The following is a 14,030-nucleotide window of genomic DNA, read 5'->3' on the forward strand; positions in this document are numbered from 1 at the left end:
GGGATGAATGTGTTCATAAGTGAGAGCAGGTTTCTGTGGAAGAATTTCCAGGCTGAGTCCTGGAGAGAGAGATCCCAGCCAATCTGCCTGAGTTAACTGCCAGGCTCTTCGGCGCTGAGGCAGCTCCCTGAGAATAGCCAGAAAGATGTTGACTCTTACAAGCGTAAGATGAGATGAACCAACTGGAGCAGAGGAAGAGCAGGAGACATTTTTTTTAGGAAAGTTCATCATCAAGTCCAGAAGGGAGGATTTTCCATTAGGAGAAATCCAGGTTGGAAAGTTTACAGATTGAGTCAGTCACATGTCGTTATAAATAAATGAACTGATATTTCATTTAAACATTGATCTTCCCTTCGTTTAAATGAAATATCAGATTATTTTACTTGCAAGCTACCTTTTGTACAGTCAATGATGGTGTTGCATTTTAATTATGACACCAATTTACAATTAATGGTGATCATTGCAGTGATTTTTGTTTTTATTTTATCGGAACTCATGAGAAACCACACTCATTTTTTGTAACGGAGGCAGTTTACCTTTATAAAGCATTTAAGGTGTAATCCTTTATAGCTCCTGGCAAAGACTTCAACCCCAAACCATATTTTGAAAACTGATTTTTATTTCGACATTTACAATGGAATCCAAAATAGTTTTTGTTCAGGAAGTAGGTTATCATCACTATACCTGTTTTTTTTTTTGTTTGTTTTTTTGTATACAAGATCGAGGCTCGTGTAAGAGCTAACATTGATGACAAAAAAACAAACGGACACATAAGACGAAATAAAGGGAGCGGGAGACAAGATGGGGAGAGAGGGGAAGCACACAAGTACAACATTTGAGAGCAGGGACATCGGGAGATCTGTGGGAGGGAGAGGGCTTGGGGAGAGGAGCCACGGGAAGGGGGGTGAGGTATAAAACATATGGACACTGCAAGGACTTCCAGGAAAGAAGTTGTTATTTCAAAAAAGTGGATCTGAGGTGAATTAACGGGAGTAGAAAAGATCAAGGTTTTGGATGGGGGAAGATAAGAGATGGTGGTGAACAGCTGTTTTAAAGACCTGGAGGGATGAGAGTAGAGAGATATCTGTTCATACCTTGGCCCACTGTGAAATAAACTAACAGCGCATGCATGATGCTTCTGGTGCTTTACTGCGTGCCCCTTTGTCCTATTTCTTCTCCTCTACCTGGATCTGTCAATAATAATGATAACTACTGCATTGTGTATCGATAAATTGATGCCAATTTTAGCATTGATGCAATAAAATTGAAGAAAAAGCTCAGGTAGAATAAGACGTGTTTTAAAAAATTGTCTCGTCTTTTAATTTGAACACAAATATCAAAGCAACAATGTCGATTATTTTAACCATGGTGGTGGTGATGGTGAATCATGGTGGTGGGATTATTTAAAATGTGATGGAGCAAGTTGTAACACTAATAATGACGATGATGATTCTGGCAATTAATGATACTAGGACGTGCCCGTACGTGGGTGCCCGTACGTGCGTGCAAAAAAACATGCGTGCAAACAACAACAAAAAAAAACTTTGAAACCACGTGGCAGTAACGACCACAGAACCCCCTCCTCTATTTACATGAAATGGTTTGGTTCATTCGCAACGACCACAGAACCCCCCCCCTCTATTTACATGAAATGGTTTGGTTCATTCGCAAAGCCAAAGCGAACGGCTTGCGAGTACGGTGACCATACCTTGGGAACCACTTGTCCGATTAATTTCAAACCTTGAAAAGGCACATCCTCGGGTCCCCAGCAATATACCTGGCAAGTTTCAAGTATATCGGACCGGTAGTTGTCGAGAAACAGCGGTCACAGACAAACACACACACACACACACACACACACACACAGACACACAGAGATTACTGGAATTATAGATAGATTAACATCAAGCGGTTGTGATTCAACTTGCTCTGGCGCCCTTGTGTCACCGCAACCCACACCTGCCGATTAGTGTTCCGGTGGCTCAGATGTTCTACAGATTAGCTGTGGAAACTGTGCCGCATATTTCCAACCAGAGTGATATTCAGTGAAGGATCGAAAACACTGGTATTCATAAGTACCCTTGCTGTATTTAACTGCAGGTGAAAGGGAGAGGGTGGCTGCTTTCAGAAATCATGCATCATCACTGTGACTACGTGTACTCTTTAACCGAATGTGCAGCAAACTAAGCCACCATATGTACTGCTTCTGGTGCTTTTTCGGTGTGCCACAATGTGTGTTTTTCTCTCGCGTTTCTTCTCCTCCACTCAATAACTTGGCAGCACACCAATACCAGGTTGAGAGTTTATAGCTGGGCCAAGATTCAAACCCCGGCGAGACGACTCGGACGCCAGTGTGCATACTTCTGGGCTTCTGTGCTATATACAATTAGACTACCTGCAATATGATGTACAGTGTATGGCAATTGCATTTTGATTAATTGAAGGAACTTTGCATTGTGTGGAACTTATGGTAATCTTTGAGAAAAGAGGATATATGCTTTCTATGTTAAGAACGAGTTGAGAAAACAAAGAGTTAACGCACAAAGAGGGGAGGTTCTTCTGGGTCTTCCTGGTCTTTTCTTGTCTTGTACCTCACACCATTGTGGGAGATATTCATCTTTTCTGTTATTTTCCTATTCGTGTGCTCTTCTTCTTCCAGAGTTTGGATCTTCACACACTGTTATTTTTAAAGTTGCTTTCTAGCGCTAATCTGAACCCACTCATAGACTTTCAAGCAAAGGAACAAGCTGATGAAAACTAATTTCACATATTCAATAATTTGCAACTTTTATTGTGGTTTCTTGTAATTTGCATTAATGTAACTGGTGTTGATTACTTCAATTATTTGTTATTATTTCTATACAAAAATCCACAAACTGCTTCCGTTATATTTTCTTTGTTGTAAGTGGATATTACAAGCACATGATCTACCATATGCCATATGTACCATACCATATAAAACACAGTCAGTTTGTGTGTTTGTACAGATGTCTGTCCCTCTCCATAAGGGTAGGTTTTAAAGGCCAATCTTTTAACACGAATGTGTGTTCACTACAGTCTATTTTTGAGGATAAAACAAACTTGAAAAACATTTTCCATAAAAGAGTAATTTTGTCTCTTCTATTGGAATTGTAGACGACGGCTTGCAAACCGAGCCTCAAGGGCGGTGTAAAGAAGCGTTTAAAAAAAAAAAAAACATTAAAGAAGTTTTTTTTTCTTTCATAAAACCTCTAGGGCGCTGGGATGTGAAATTCACTGCACATGATGTGCAATGCTCGCAGAGTAAAATAAGTATTCATTTACGTCGATAGGATGTCTAATAAATAAAGAAGATATAAGCACACCTGACACTGCCGAGGCTTCAGTTTTTATCAGCTGATAAGCTGTCATCAGATGACATCCACTTTGTAGAAAACACTTCAGAAGAAAGGCATAAAGAAGCTCGGTGACCATTAGACTACCTGCATTCACAACAAATATCTGGAACGGTGACATGACGTTAATTTATTGGCTTTACAATAGACATCATAGAAGGGTGACGTAGCCATTATCTTTTCCAGTTAACATTCGGAACATCTAGAAATAATTTCATTTCTGAGGCAGGCATTCATTAATGATGTTATTCATTTATAACTTGACTCAAGTTTATTTGCTGCACACCTTGCTCTTATTGAATACTGGTCTCAGGTTAAAAAGATTAGGAATGGAAAACGTCTTGAAGGTTCAGATATTTACCTCGGACAAATTGTATCGTCACCCAGTCAAGTTTTTCATGTTGTCACAACTTTTTTGCAACGATTAATGTCATGACATGATCATCCTCTCTTCACCCACTCCAGAGTTTCAGACTATCAGACATCCATCGCAAGTCGCAGCTCTGGAGCGGCATTGTTAGCGTGACGCTAATTGAAGGCCGGGACATTCAGCTTTCCGGAGATAGCCTGCTGGGTGGTGACCCTTTTGTCAAGTTTCGTCTTTGTGGCTCAAAGTACAAGAGCAAGGTAATGAAAACAACACATGTCTGCTTTACCACATAGCAAACACATTTCACCAACTGGCGAGAATGGGAGCCGCACCACCATTGATGTAAAACATGGTTTTAATCATGGTCATAATCCAATACATGACTTCTTTCCTCCTTAAAATTTGCTTTTGAGCATTTTTTAAAATTACTTTTGCATGGACTAGGTTTTCTTCACCTTTACAGAAAACACTGGCAATGCAATATCATAATGTATCTGTGAGGCAGCTGGTCTTGCTATTTAAAACCAATTAGGCCAAGACGATTGTATCTTTTCATGATCTATTATACTTATAATGACTGTTCAATGAGTCGCATTCATTATGTCTCTTTCTCAAGGACATTGGGCAACAGAAAGTTGTACTTTTTGCCTTCTTCTCCTTTCATGTGCATCACATTGCTGCTGGTTGCATCATTTGCTGGAGACACGACTGTGCTGCTGATGCTGTAACTTGCAGAGCAGAAATTTGGACTTTGGTCAGGCTCGCTTTCTCTTCGGGAAGGACATGTAGAGGGGACGCTCAGTTTAGTGTCCATCGAGGGACGGCGCACAGCTTGATCAATTGCCATATCTGTGAAACACTAGGATGAGAGTTTATAGCTGGGCCAAGATTCAAACCTAGGAGAGACACGAGGCAGCTCAGATGGTAGTCTGTATACTTCTGGCCTGTCCTTCCAGTCTTTCCTTTGTGCCAAGGCTCAGCTAAGCAAGATACCCATGAACAATTTAGTGAGGTCGGTAAGCTCAAATATGAAAGGGACTGTGCAATTCATGACTAAAGCATGAAATTTTCAGCACTCTTAGGATATACCATACGGATTGTTTTCAGTTGTAGAGGCACTTCAGATCTCATCCCTGGGGGTAGTGACAGGTCAATGAACTCAAGACAAGATTCTCATGATTTTTATACCATTAATTGTAATTACAATGCAATGCACAATCCTTTTCAGATGATAACCCCTCAGAGGCTCTCCAGAAGTTCGGTTATATATATATTATTGAATATAATATATTATATCCACATATAAGTTCGGTTACACAATAATATTGGCAACAATATTGAATTATATGGGATCTACACATTGAATTATATGGGATCAGTGACCTCGGAAGATGTTTATGCACGATTCTTACATGTGCAATATTATTCCAGTTCTTGGACCCAATTTCCTTGGAATTTCACAAATGCAACCACCTTATAAATGCCTATATGGCATAGAAACAAATACTTCACTCTCGTTCTGACAGGCTCCTGAACAGAAGCACGGTGCAGTACACATAAGTGCTGCCTTGGTACATATTGAAGCGACCAGTGCACCCCTTATTGGATGCATCGTGCATCAAGTCATAGCATGCCTTTAAGGCTTCTGGGAGAGTGGTCCACAGTGGCTGCCATTCTGTTGCTTCTTTCCTCCAGCCCCACCCAGATGGATCTGGCAGCTTGGGGATCAGGTCCAAAGCCTGGTTCCATCTGTGGGCCTGGTAACAGGCCCGTTTCACATGTTGCTTGAGTGCTGCCTGTGCTGGAGGTATGTTCTCTCGAGGCTTCTGGATTTGTGTGAAGAGCTGCTTCCTTGCATCATTGACTTCAGCTGTGTCACTGGTTCGGTCGTACATGAGGACCACAAAGCGCTCTATTAGTGCCGCCATAGACTGCTTCCTGATATCTGCCGGCAGGAGCACAAGCTCTTCATTTGCATCATCATAACTGGCACACCACAGTCAAAGCCTGCAACCTCATGTGATGAATGCTGCATGGGAGAAATGCCTGCGCCATGGAATGAATCTTTGGCAGTTGCAGAGCTGGGGTTTTAGTCAATGTTATCCACTGTCCCTGTTGTGAAGATACCATGATGCATCTTGGGTGGACACACAACTTCCGCACTGAAGCGTTGGCAGATTCCATTTGCAATGTCTGAGGTGACTTGCAGAAGATGGGCATATGAGACACACAGGCCTAGATTGAAGATGTTTCACTGAGCCTTCTCTTTCGTGTGACGCCATGGATTTTGAATGCCACATATAGTGATCAAACGAGAGCCTTTTGTCGAATATCTCTCGGCAAACCACTGTATAATTCAACCATGTCTGCCAGCTTGAATGCGGGAGAGCCATCCTCATCAAGCATGCCATGCATTAATGTCAACATCTCTGCAAAAGCAATGCCATGAAGACAGTCCTCATCTGTGTGTGCTTCCTTTGGTGCACACTTTCTTGCTCTGTTGTCGAGTGCACGCAAGCAGTTGCTATGGTACGTTGCTTCCAAAGCAATCATGTCCCCTGGGACAAGCTTTGCCAGCAGCTTTGTGTTATCCAGTTCCAAGGCACACTTCCTAACATTCCTGTCTATCTGGTAAGTTGACGCTTCATGTAGGTCTGCTGAGCCAGCTGGTGCATTGTAGAAGAAACATACAGGCTATGCCAGTTTAGGGTGACTGTGAGCAGAACGGCTGTTGTGTCTTTGTCTGTGGTGTGGTGTGGGTGCACCACATTGCTGCTGTTCTGCTGATCTCTGTAGTACTTGTCTTTCGAGCATTTTGTTGTTAAACTTTAGCCTGCAGGTTTAGTGCCATTGGGCATTGTTGGACTTCAAAATGGCCTCCACACCAATCCATCTTTTAGTCTGTCCTGATTCAGTTCCATTGGCATCTGGCCGAGGTCCTGAAACTGCAGAAGGTTCTTTACCAGGAATACATAGGCACTACCCTCTGGTGTCTTGGTCGATTTCGCTGGACACTGGAGGGCTTCTTCTGTTTAAGCTTGGCAAAGAACACAAAGCTCTCGAGTTAGTTTTGGAGTAGGACTTGGCTTGCTTGGGTGTACAAGGCTGTTTTGGGTCTATGAGAATATGGCGCTTTGACATGGTAAGTAGAGTAAAAGGAGAAGGCATAATGCAGTTTCTACAGATATAGCCACCACCAGGGAGTAAGAGTTTCAGAGGATTGCTGTTAGAACTTGGAGTAGTACATGTCTTGTTCATGCAGAAGGAGTATTACCTGCAACATAAAAGAATATCATGTTAGTGCAATTACCCAGGTTAAGTATGAACATATCATACACATCTAAGAAGATGCCAGATAAATGAAATATCTTCTGATTTGAAGTCATAGTAAATAACACTAAGGCATACCTTTACACATCGAAATAATCACAGACACACTGGATTGAAGTAAAATACCTTTATTAGGATACCATATGCATTTCTCTCAAGTTTAAAGACGTGCATGATGTCGAGCGGTACAACAAAAATAGTGATCTTCCGTGAGTGAGGTCATTGACCTCTCAAGGACATACAAAGTGAAATACTAAATGTCTCCACATCTCAAATAAAATCCTTATGGTATAAAGATAATAGGTGCGGAGTTTCATGCTCTGGTCATAAGATGCACAATTGTTTTGCCTATCCGCTCCACTAATTGTTTCACTCTCATTGACGCTCATCAGCACAAGATAGGCTCCATGTCTTTACACTTTATTTTGTGTTACAAAATCTATCCTTGATTTAGAAATCCAACAATATTATTTCACAGCTTTCTAGAATGCTGTGTTGTTGTTATGCTGTAGCACTAAAATTGCCTAAGCTTTGTTAAATTTCAAAATGTAAAGTGATATTGTAGATTACTTTGCTTTTACATAAGTCTTGGCCCACGAATAGTTTGCAATCCCATACCGTGTGAAGTATGAACGATTATGGTTGAAAGGCTGCATGTGGTGCTCCAATGTCTCTGCTTCAAAATACATTAATTTCGCCACTGATGCAAAAAGGTCAAGTTGAAGAGTGTGACAGTTTATACTGTTATCTCTTCATTCGAAAGTCTCTTATTCATTTAATTGTACACACGCTGTGGGAGAATGCTATAATGAGGCTGAATGAAGATGTTAGATGTTTATGGAGCTCTTAATTGGCTGTTGAAACAATTATTCCCACTCTGTTAAGTGAGGAGTAAAGAAGAGAGATGTGATCTTTGAAATGTCTTTATTTCGTTTTTTTCTTTGTGCAGACCGTACCAAGGGGTTCCAACCCTCAGTGGCGCGAACAATTCGAACTTCACCTCTACCAAGACAGGGGCACGACGCTCGATATTGAAGTCTGGCTCAAGGTGTCTGGATTCAGTCGAAGAGACGAATGCATTGGAAGGTGATTGCATCCTGTGTGCAACTTATTCAGCTAGGAGGAACCCCCTTTAGAGGCCATTTTCCCTGCAGAGCAGGGTTTGGCCTTTTTGGGCACCGTGGTCCCCTTTTTGAAGCAATGTTTTATGGCCGGATGCCCTTCCTGCCGCCAACCCTGTTGGTCGCCTCTTGCGACACACAGGGAATTACCAGTGAACTGGTACTCGATTTGCCGACCTCGGAAGGATGACAGGCTGAGTCAACCCCACTGGTGTTAGTTCAGCGATCGACCGGGATTCGAACCCAGGATCCTAGGATCCCAAGCCGGCACCCTAACCGCTAAGCCAACACCAGGCACATATTTTCAATTAAGAGGAAGACCTAGTATTGAAATTATTGAAAATTATTGAAATGCCTGTTAGTATTGAAATCGAGGAACTATAATACCAATTTAATGTCCTCATTTCCTGCAACTAATTTCTGTTTTTGTGGTTATTAGTGGGTTATTTTTAATGCATTGCAAAAATTACAATTCCTTTATTATTTTCTCTACATTTGTTTACAAGGTCAAATGCTCATTGAGTAGCTGTAACAGAATTGACACACACACACACACACACACACACACACACACACACACACACACACACACACACACACACACACACACACACACAAACACACCACATAAACTGGAGTTCCATCTGCCGAAATTAGTTTGTGTGGAAGGGAAGGGTGCATCGTCGAGGGAAAGAAACCAGGTGTGTTGGACAGAGGAAGTAGTGAAAGCAATTGGTGAAAAGAAGGAGGTTTGAAAGAGGATAGAGAGGATCAAGAATGGAGGGAGGCAACCAGATGCGGGGCTGCTGCACCTGTATGGGCAAAAGAAGAAAGAAGCAAGGAGAGCTCTGGATATAAGATGAGGAATGATATGGAAGAGGAGGTATACAATAAGTTGGAAGAGGATGGTGGGAAGAGGATAATCTATAAGTTGTCTTCGGACAGGGATAATGATAGAAAGGACAAGAAGAGGAGGGGGAGGAGGCAGTCATTAAGGATGGTGGCGGGAGACTAGTGACAGAAAAGGGTGCAGTATTGAAGGTGTGGGAAAGATATTTCAAAGAGCTGTTGAATCAGGGAGGAAGCAATGGCGAGCTTGAACTAGCGAGTTATGTCGAGAGGAAAGTGGAGTTTGTGGAGATCACAAAGGAGGAGGTGTGGATAGCAGCAGCAGAGGTTTAGAAAGTGTAGGGGGACTACAGATGGGATGTTCACCCTGAGACCGCTGGTGGAGAAGAGGTTGGAGGTGCAAGGTGAAATGGTGTTGAGATTTGTGGATCTGGAGAAGGCCTACAACACTGTCCTGAGAGAAATGGTGATATCGACATTGAGATGGATGGCAGTGCCGGAAGCAGAACTTAGTTTGTTGGAAGGGGTGTACAAGGGAACGGGGGGACGAGTTTTGATTGGTTCTAGGATGTCTGAGGAATTCAGTGTGAACATCAGGTTGAGGCAGGAAAGCTCCCTCAGCGCACTCTTGTTTATCATGGTGATGAAGCTGGTAAACAGGAAGGGAAACATGATGAGTATTCTGGGGAGGATGTTGTATGCGGACGATTTGGCTGTTGTGGTGGAGAGTGGGCAGGAGATGCATGAAGTCCTGGGGAAGTGGAAGATGGCATTTGAGAAACATGAGCTGAAGATGAGCGTGGATAAGACCGAGGTGATGTGGGTTGGGCAGCAGAAAAAATAAATGAATATCAGGTTGGAGGGGGGTGGAGATCAGACAGGGAAATAGGTTTGAGTATCTGTGGGGAACAGTGACCAAGGAGAGTAAGTCAGAAACAGAGGTGTGGAGGAGGGTGGAGGGATTAATGGCAGAAGGAAGCTATCAAGGTAATTGAAAGGGAAGGTTCTGATGTCGTGTGTAACACCGACCTACCTTTACGGTTTGGAAATGGTGGCATTGACAGAGGAACAACAACAGAGGCAGCAGGTTTGCTATAACAACTGGGTCAGGAGTAATGACCTGGGTCAGGAGTGAAGAGGATGGATAGAATGAGAATGGATGAACTGAGGGAGGAGATTGGTGTGCAAATGAGCTTGACGGGGAGATTGGTGAAATACGGGCTGAAATGGGCTGAATATTTGGTGTGGATGGGGGAAAAGAGAATGGCAAAGATAGCAGATAGGTTGAAGGAGCAAGGCAAGAGGAAAAGTGGTAGACCTAGGTTTTGATAGGAGGATTGTGTGAAGAGGGATATCAGTAAGGTGGGGTGGTTGGGGAATGGAGAGAGTTGGCTGAGGATAGAGGGAAGTGGTGGAGTATCTGGTCAAGGCAGGGCAGAAGCTTGGTACCATTGGACCTCACCCCTTATAAAGGGAAGAGGAGGAGAAGAAGAGACACAACAGTCCCTGAAAGCCCTGACAGGACATCATCGTAGGCTGAGCCCTGCAGAAAATATTCCAGAATCTGCGGTGTATTCTCATCTACAATCCATCGGCTATATCTTTAGCATCAAAGCATATTGGACAGGGAAAACAGGTGGTTTGAGAATGGAGTAAAGGAATCCATTTGGGAGAGAGTCTTGGCACTGCAACTAAACCAAAAGGGAGCAGGGCTCCACTTCAATTTATCCTATGCGTTGAACCGGGCACTTGGGGAAGTTCTTCTTCATCAATCATGTGAGCAGCAGTGGTATCGTTGTTGGAACCCATCTGTGGATCGGTCCCATCGGCCGATGGGTCTGACCCATCTGTGGATGCACGAGAAATGACAATGCAGACCCATCGGCCGATGGGTCTGCGCCATCTGCGGATGTGTTGTTCACCTTGAAGGAATGTGTTGACAGAATGGTGCTCTTCAATCAGGTACACAGTCATTGGAATTACATGTGGTAGGAATTTAACAGAGATGATTTTTAAATGTTTTATTATCTATTTCTACCCATCTATTTATGAACAACACATATTTCAGCGTTTTTTTCAGCGTTATTTCAACATTGCTATATAAACAATGGAGAGCTGAGTCTGCCAGTGCCACCAGCGAAGTAGACCAGCGTTTTTAAATGGAGCGACATTATCTTATTTTTATCTTATCGACAAACGGTTATCGACAAACCACATGTCACGGAGTGCTTTATAAACATTTATGACATCAATTGCTTATTTTTAGGTTCAAATAAACATACTCATCCACCATTGATGCATACACATTCCTTCAAGGTGAACAACACATCCGCAGATGGCGCAGACCCATCGGCCGATGGGTCTGCATTGTCATTTCTCGTGCATCCACAGATGGGTCAGACCCATCGGCCGATGGGACCGATCCACAGATGGGTTCCAACATCGTGACTCTCAACAGCATTCGTCACTGGTCATTCACCATATATCTTCATGTAACACCTTTACGTCACAGAAAAATAACGACCATTTTAAACCAGATCTTTTCCATCTGAAGCCTATTTGGTGATTGGCACAACGTCGCATTGATTTCCAGTATTTGATTTGAATTTCTTATCATGATGTCCCAATATATATGAATCATAACTTTCATCAATTTTTTTACAGTTAGATTTCTCAAGTAAATCTCACAACCTGAAAGTAATTTTTGATTGCTTACTTTTACCTGTGACGTGTCGTGGACTACAAGAGCTCCGCATGGTTGTTTTTGTTGTTGTGGTAATTGTTGGGGTCCATTTTTGAAATGTGCACCCATTGGTCCGACAGCTTCTAGACCTCACCCATATTTGTTGCTCGACTTCACCCACCGTGGCACCCAAACAAAATTATATGACTGCTATCTTGGTTTTCTGGTGGACCTAAGATATCAGGCCTGAAGGCATCTGCTGATTATACACTGCCCGGGTTTGTTGTGTCATATTTCATTGGATTTGTTTGTGTCGAGTGTTATTCATGATGAGGGACACTGAAAAATGTAATCGATGTCGAATAAAAATTATTAGTAAGGTTCAATGGAGCTCGTCAGCACACACATTACATGCCTCCATAAAAATATCATTACATAATTTTGAACTGCCCCATATTGGGGTTAAACAATATATGACTGTGTGACGAATCGGCTCGTTCTGATATAACTGGGGGGAGGGTGACATGGATGAGAGATGTCGAATTAATTATTTAATTGCGCATTAAATTAACATTTTCCAATCGCCCGTTACCAGATTTTGTCACAAGTTGTGACCACAGTGCGGTCATCCTTGTTTAGAATTGTTTGGCTTGTGCTTAATTACATCACCTTGCCTGGACATTACATAGGCAACACAAACAGAGCAAAGGTAAAGCCATTGTGATAGCTTTTGTGGAATTGTTCTCAACAATGCATTGCAAACAAAGATCAAAATAAATGAGCTCACACTCTATCCTCACAATGGAACATAATTCTACACCTCAAAAAGAATACTTATTTTGGCCTTCAAGTCTCAACTCTGTTAAACTGGTGTTCCATCTGCCGGCATCAGTTTTTGGACGTTAAACATCCCACGGTGTCCTTTGTTAGGAGTAGATGAGCTATCGCCAGCACCGTGGCCAAATTTCAAATTCCTGCCATAACTACTGTTGGGAGAGGGATGGCAAACCGCCCAGCATGACTCAAGGCCAAGAAACTGCTTCGGTAAAACCAACGCGCTTTAACACAGAACATAAGGCATCAGATTTATTACCAGTAAACACCAGATAATTAAAGACCAGTAAACACCAAAATCTGGGAGAGCAATTGCAAACCATCCAGACCTTGCGAAGACACAATAACCATAACCCTTGCTAAGAGACTGTTGTTGTACAATGCTTTATTAATGTTCATTCCTTGCATTTCACAATGAGGCTTGCACCTCAAAATTGCACCAGCAGAGGGCAGGCAGTCTACACATATTTAGAGTGAACGTCGTCAGTTTTGTGTGTCATCATTCTGTACAAAACGGAGTGAGTGGGGACAAGGGGCCTGAGGCATTAACTGTGATATCAACATCATTGGACCATTTTAACAGGTCTTGCACACTCTAATTGGAAATGCATTATATGATGTATATCAATGCTTTATTAGATACCTCTTTGGTTGCATATAATGAATGAATCAGAAATGATGCTTTCTTCTGTTTAATTATTTTAGCAATGTCTAGGGCCTATGATGGAGTTTGCATGCAGCACATGCCGGAATAGGACATTATGAGACATCACCATACTTTCAGATAAACTTGAAGGAAATCAGTAGACAATCAAGGGGTCAATGGAATGCAGTAACTGCACTTTGAACTTTGAACCCCAGTTTCATGATATTTATGTGATCAGATCAGGTAGATTTATTTATTGCATGTATAACAATCAGGTAGATGCTCTCAGATTATGGGTAGTCTAAATCACACAATTTGCTTCTATTTTGTGATTTTGGGCTTGAGTTATGGACTTTAACTCAATTCCAACTTGAGTCCCGATTTTGCTGGAATTTCACTCAGATAATAGATGTCGGGTCTCAACCCCATTGGACTCAGACTTCCATTCAACTCATTAAGACTCAATTACATAATGGTAATGATCTGATATGAGGGTATGAACAAAATAAAGACCAATTACTGTATCAATAACTGCCCAAGAACATAGGATATTAACCTGGACCAACATCTCATTGTTCAGGTGCCAGGTGGACCTGCTTGAGATTGAAAGAGAACGTACTCACCGAATGGAGCTCACACTTACTGAGAATACTGGTTCGTTATTGATCCTCCTCACCCTCACTGCATCATGTACAGTCTCCATCACTGAGTTGAGCGCCTGCCCACTGGAAGACCCCAGAGAGCGTGCTGCCATCGTCAATCGTTATGTAGGTTAGCTCTGATGTTTGTTGTTGGGAAACATATGCCACTATTCACTTGCCTA

The 14,030-nt window shown here is 42.3% G+C and overlaps 1 protein-coding gene across 15 annotated transcripts in view; it reads left to right on the plus strand.

The window, feature by feature from the left end:
- The window catches only part of MCTP1 (multiple C2 and transmembrane domain containing 1), a 264,386-nt gene that overhangs the window by 141,782 nt on the left and 108,574 nt on the right, over nucleotides 1-14,030 (plus strand). For all 15 annotated transcript variants that reach the window (XR_013624092.1, XM_068122490.2, XM_068122489.2 and 12 more), the window contains 3 exons: nucleotides 3,840-4,001; nucleotides 8,024-8,160; nucleotides 13,788-13,974. Coding sequence is in view for 14 of the 15 variants with exons in the window: in XM_068122490.2 (XP_067978591.2) it covers nucleotides 3,840-4,001; nucleotides 8,024-8,160; nucleotides 13,788-13,974 (486 nt within the window). In the remaining variant the exon portion in view is untranslated. The remainder of the gene's footprint in view (nucleotides 1-3,839; nucleotides 4,002-8,023; nucleotides 8,161-13,787; nucleotides 13,975-14,030) is intronic.

This window comes from Myxine glutinosa, chromosome 7 (assembly GCF_964187855.1).
Source record: "Myxine glutinosa chromosome 7, kmMyxGlut1.1, whole genome shotgun sequence".
NCBI classification, from domain to species: domain Eukaryota; kingdom Metazoa; phylum Chordata; class Myxini; order Myxiniformes; family Myxinidae; genus Myxine; species Myxine glutinosa.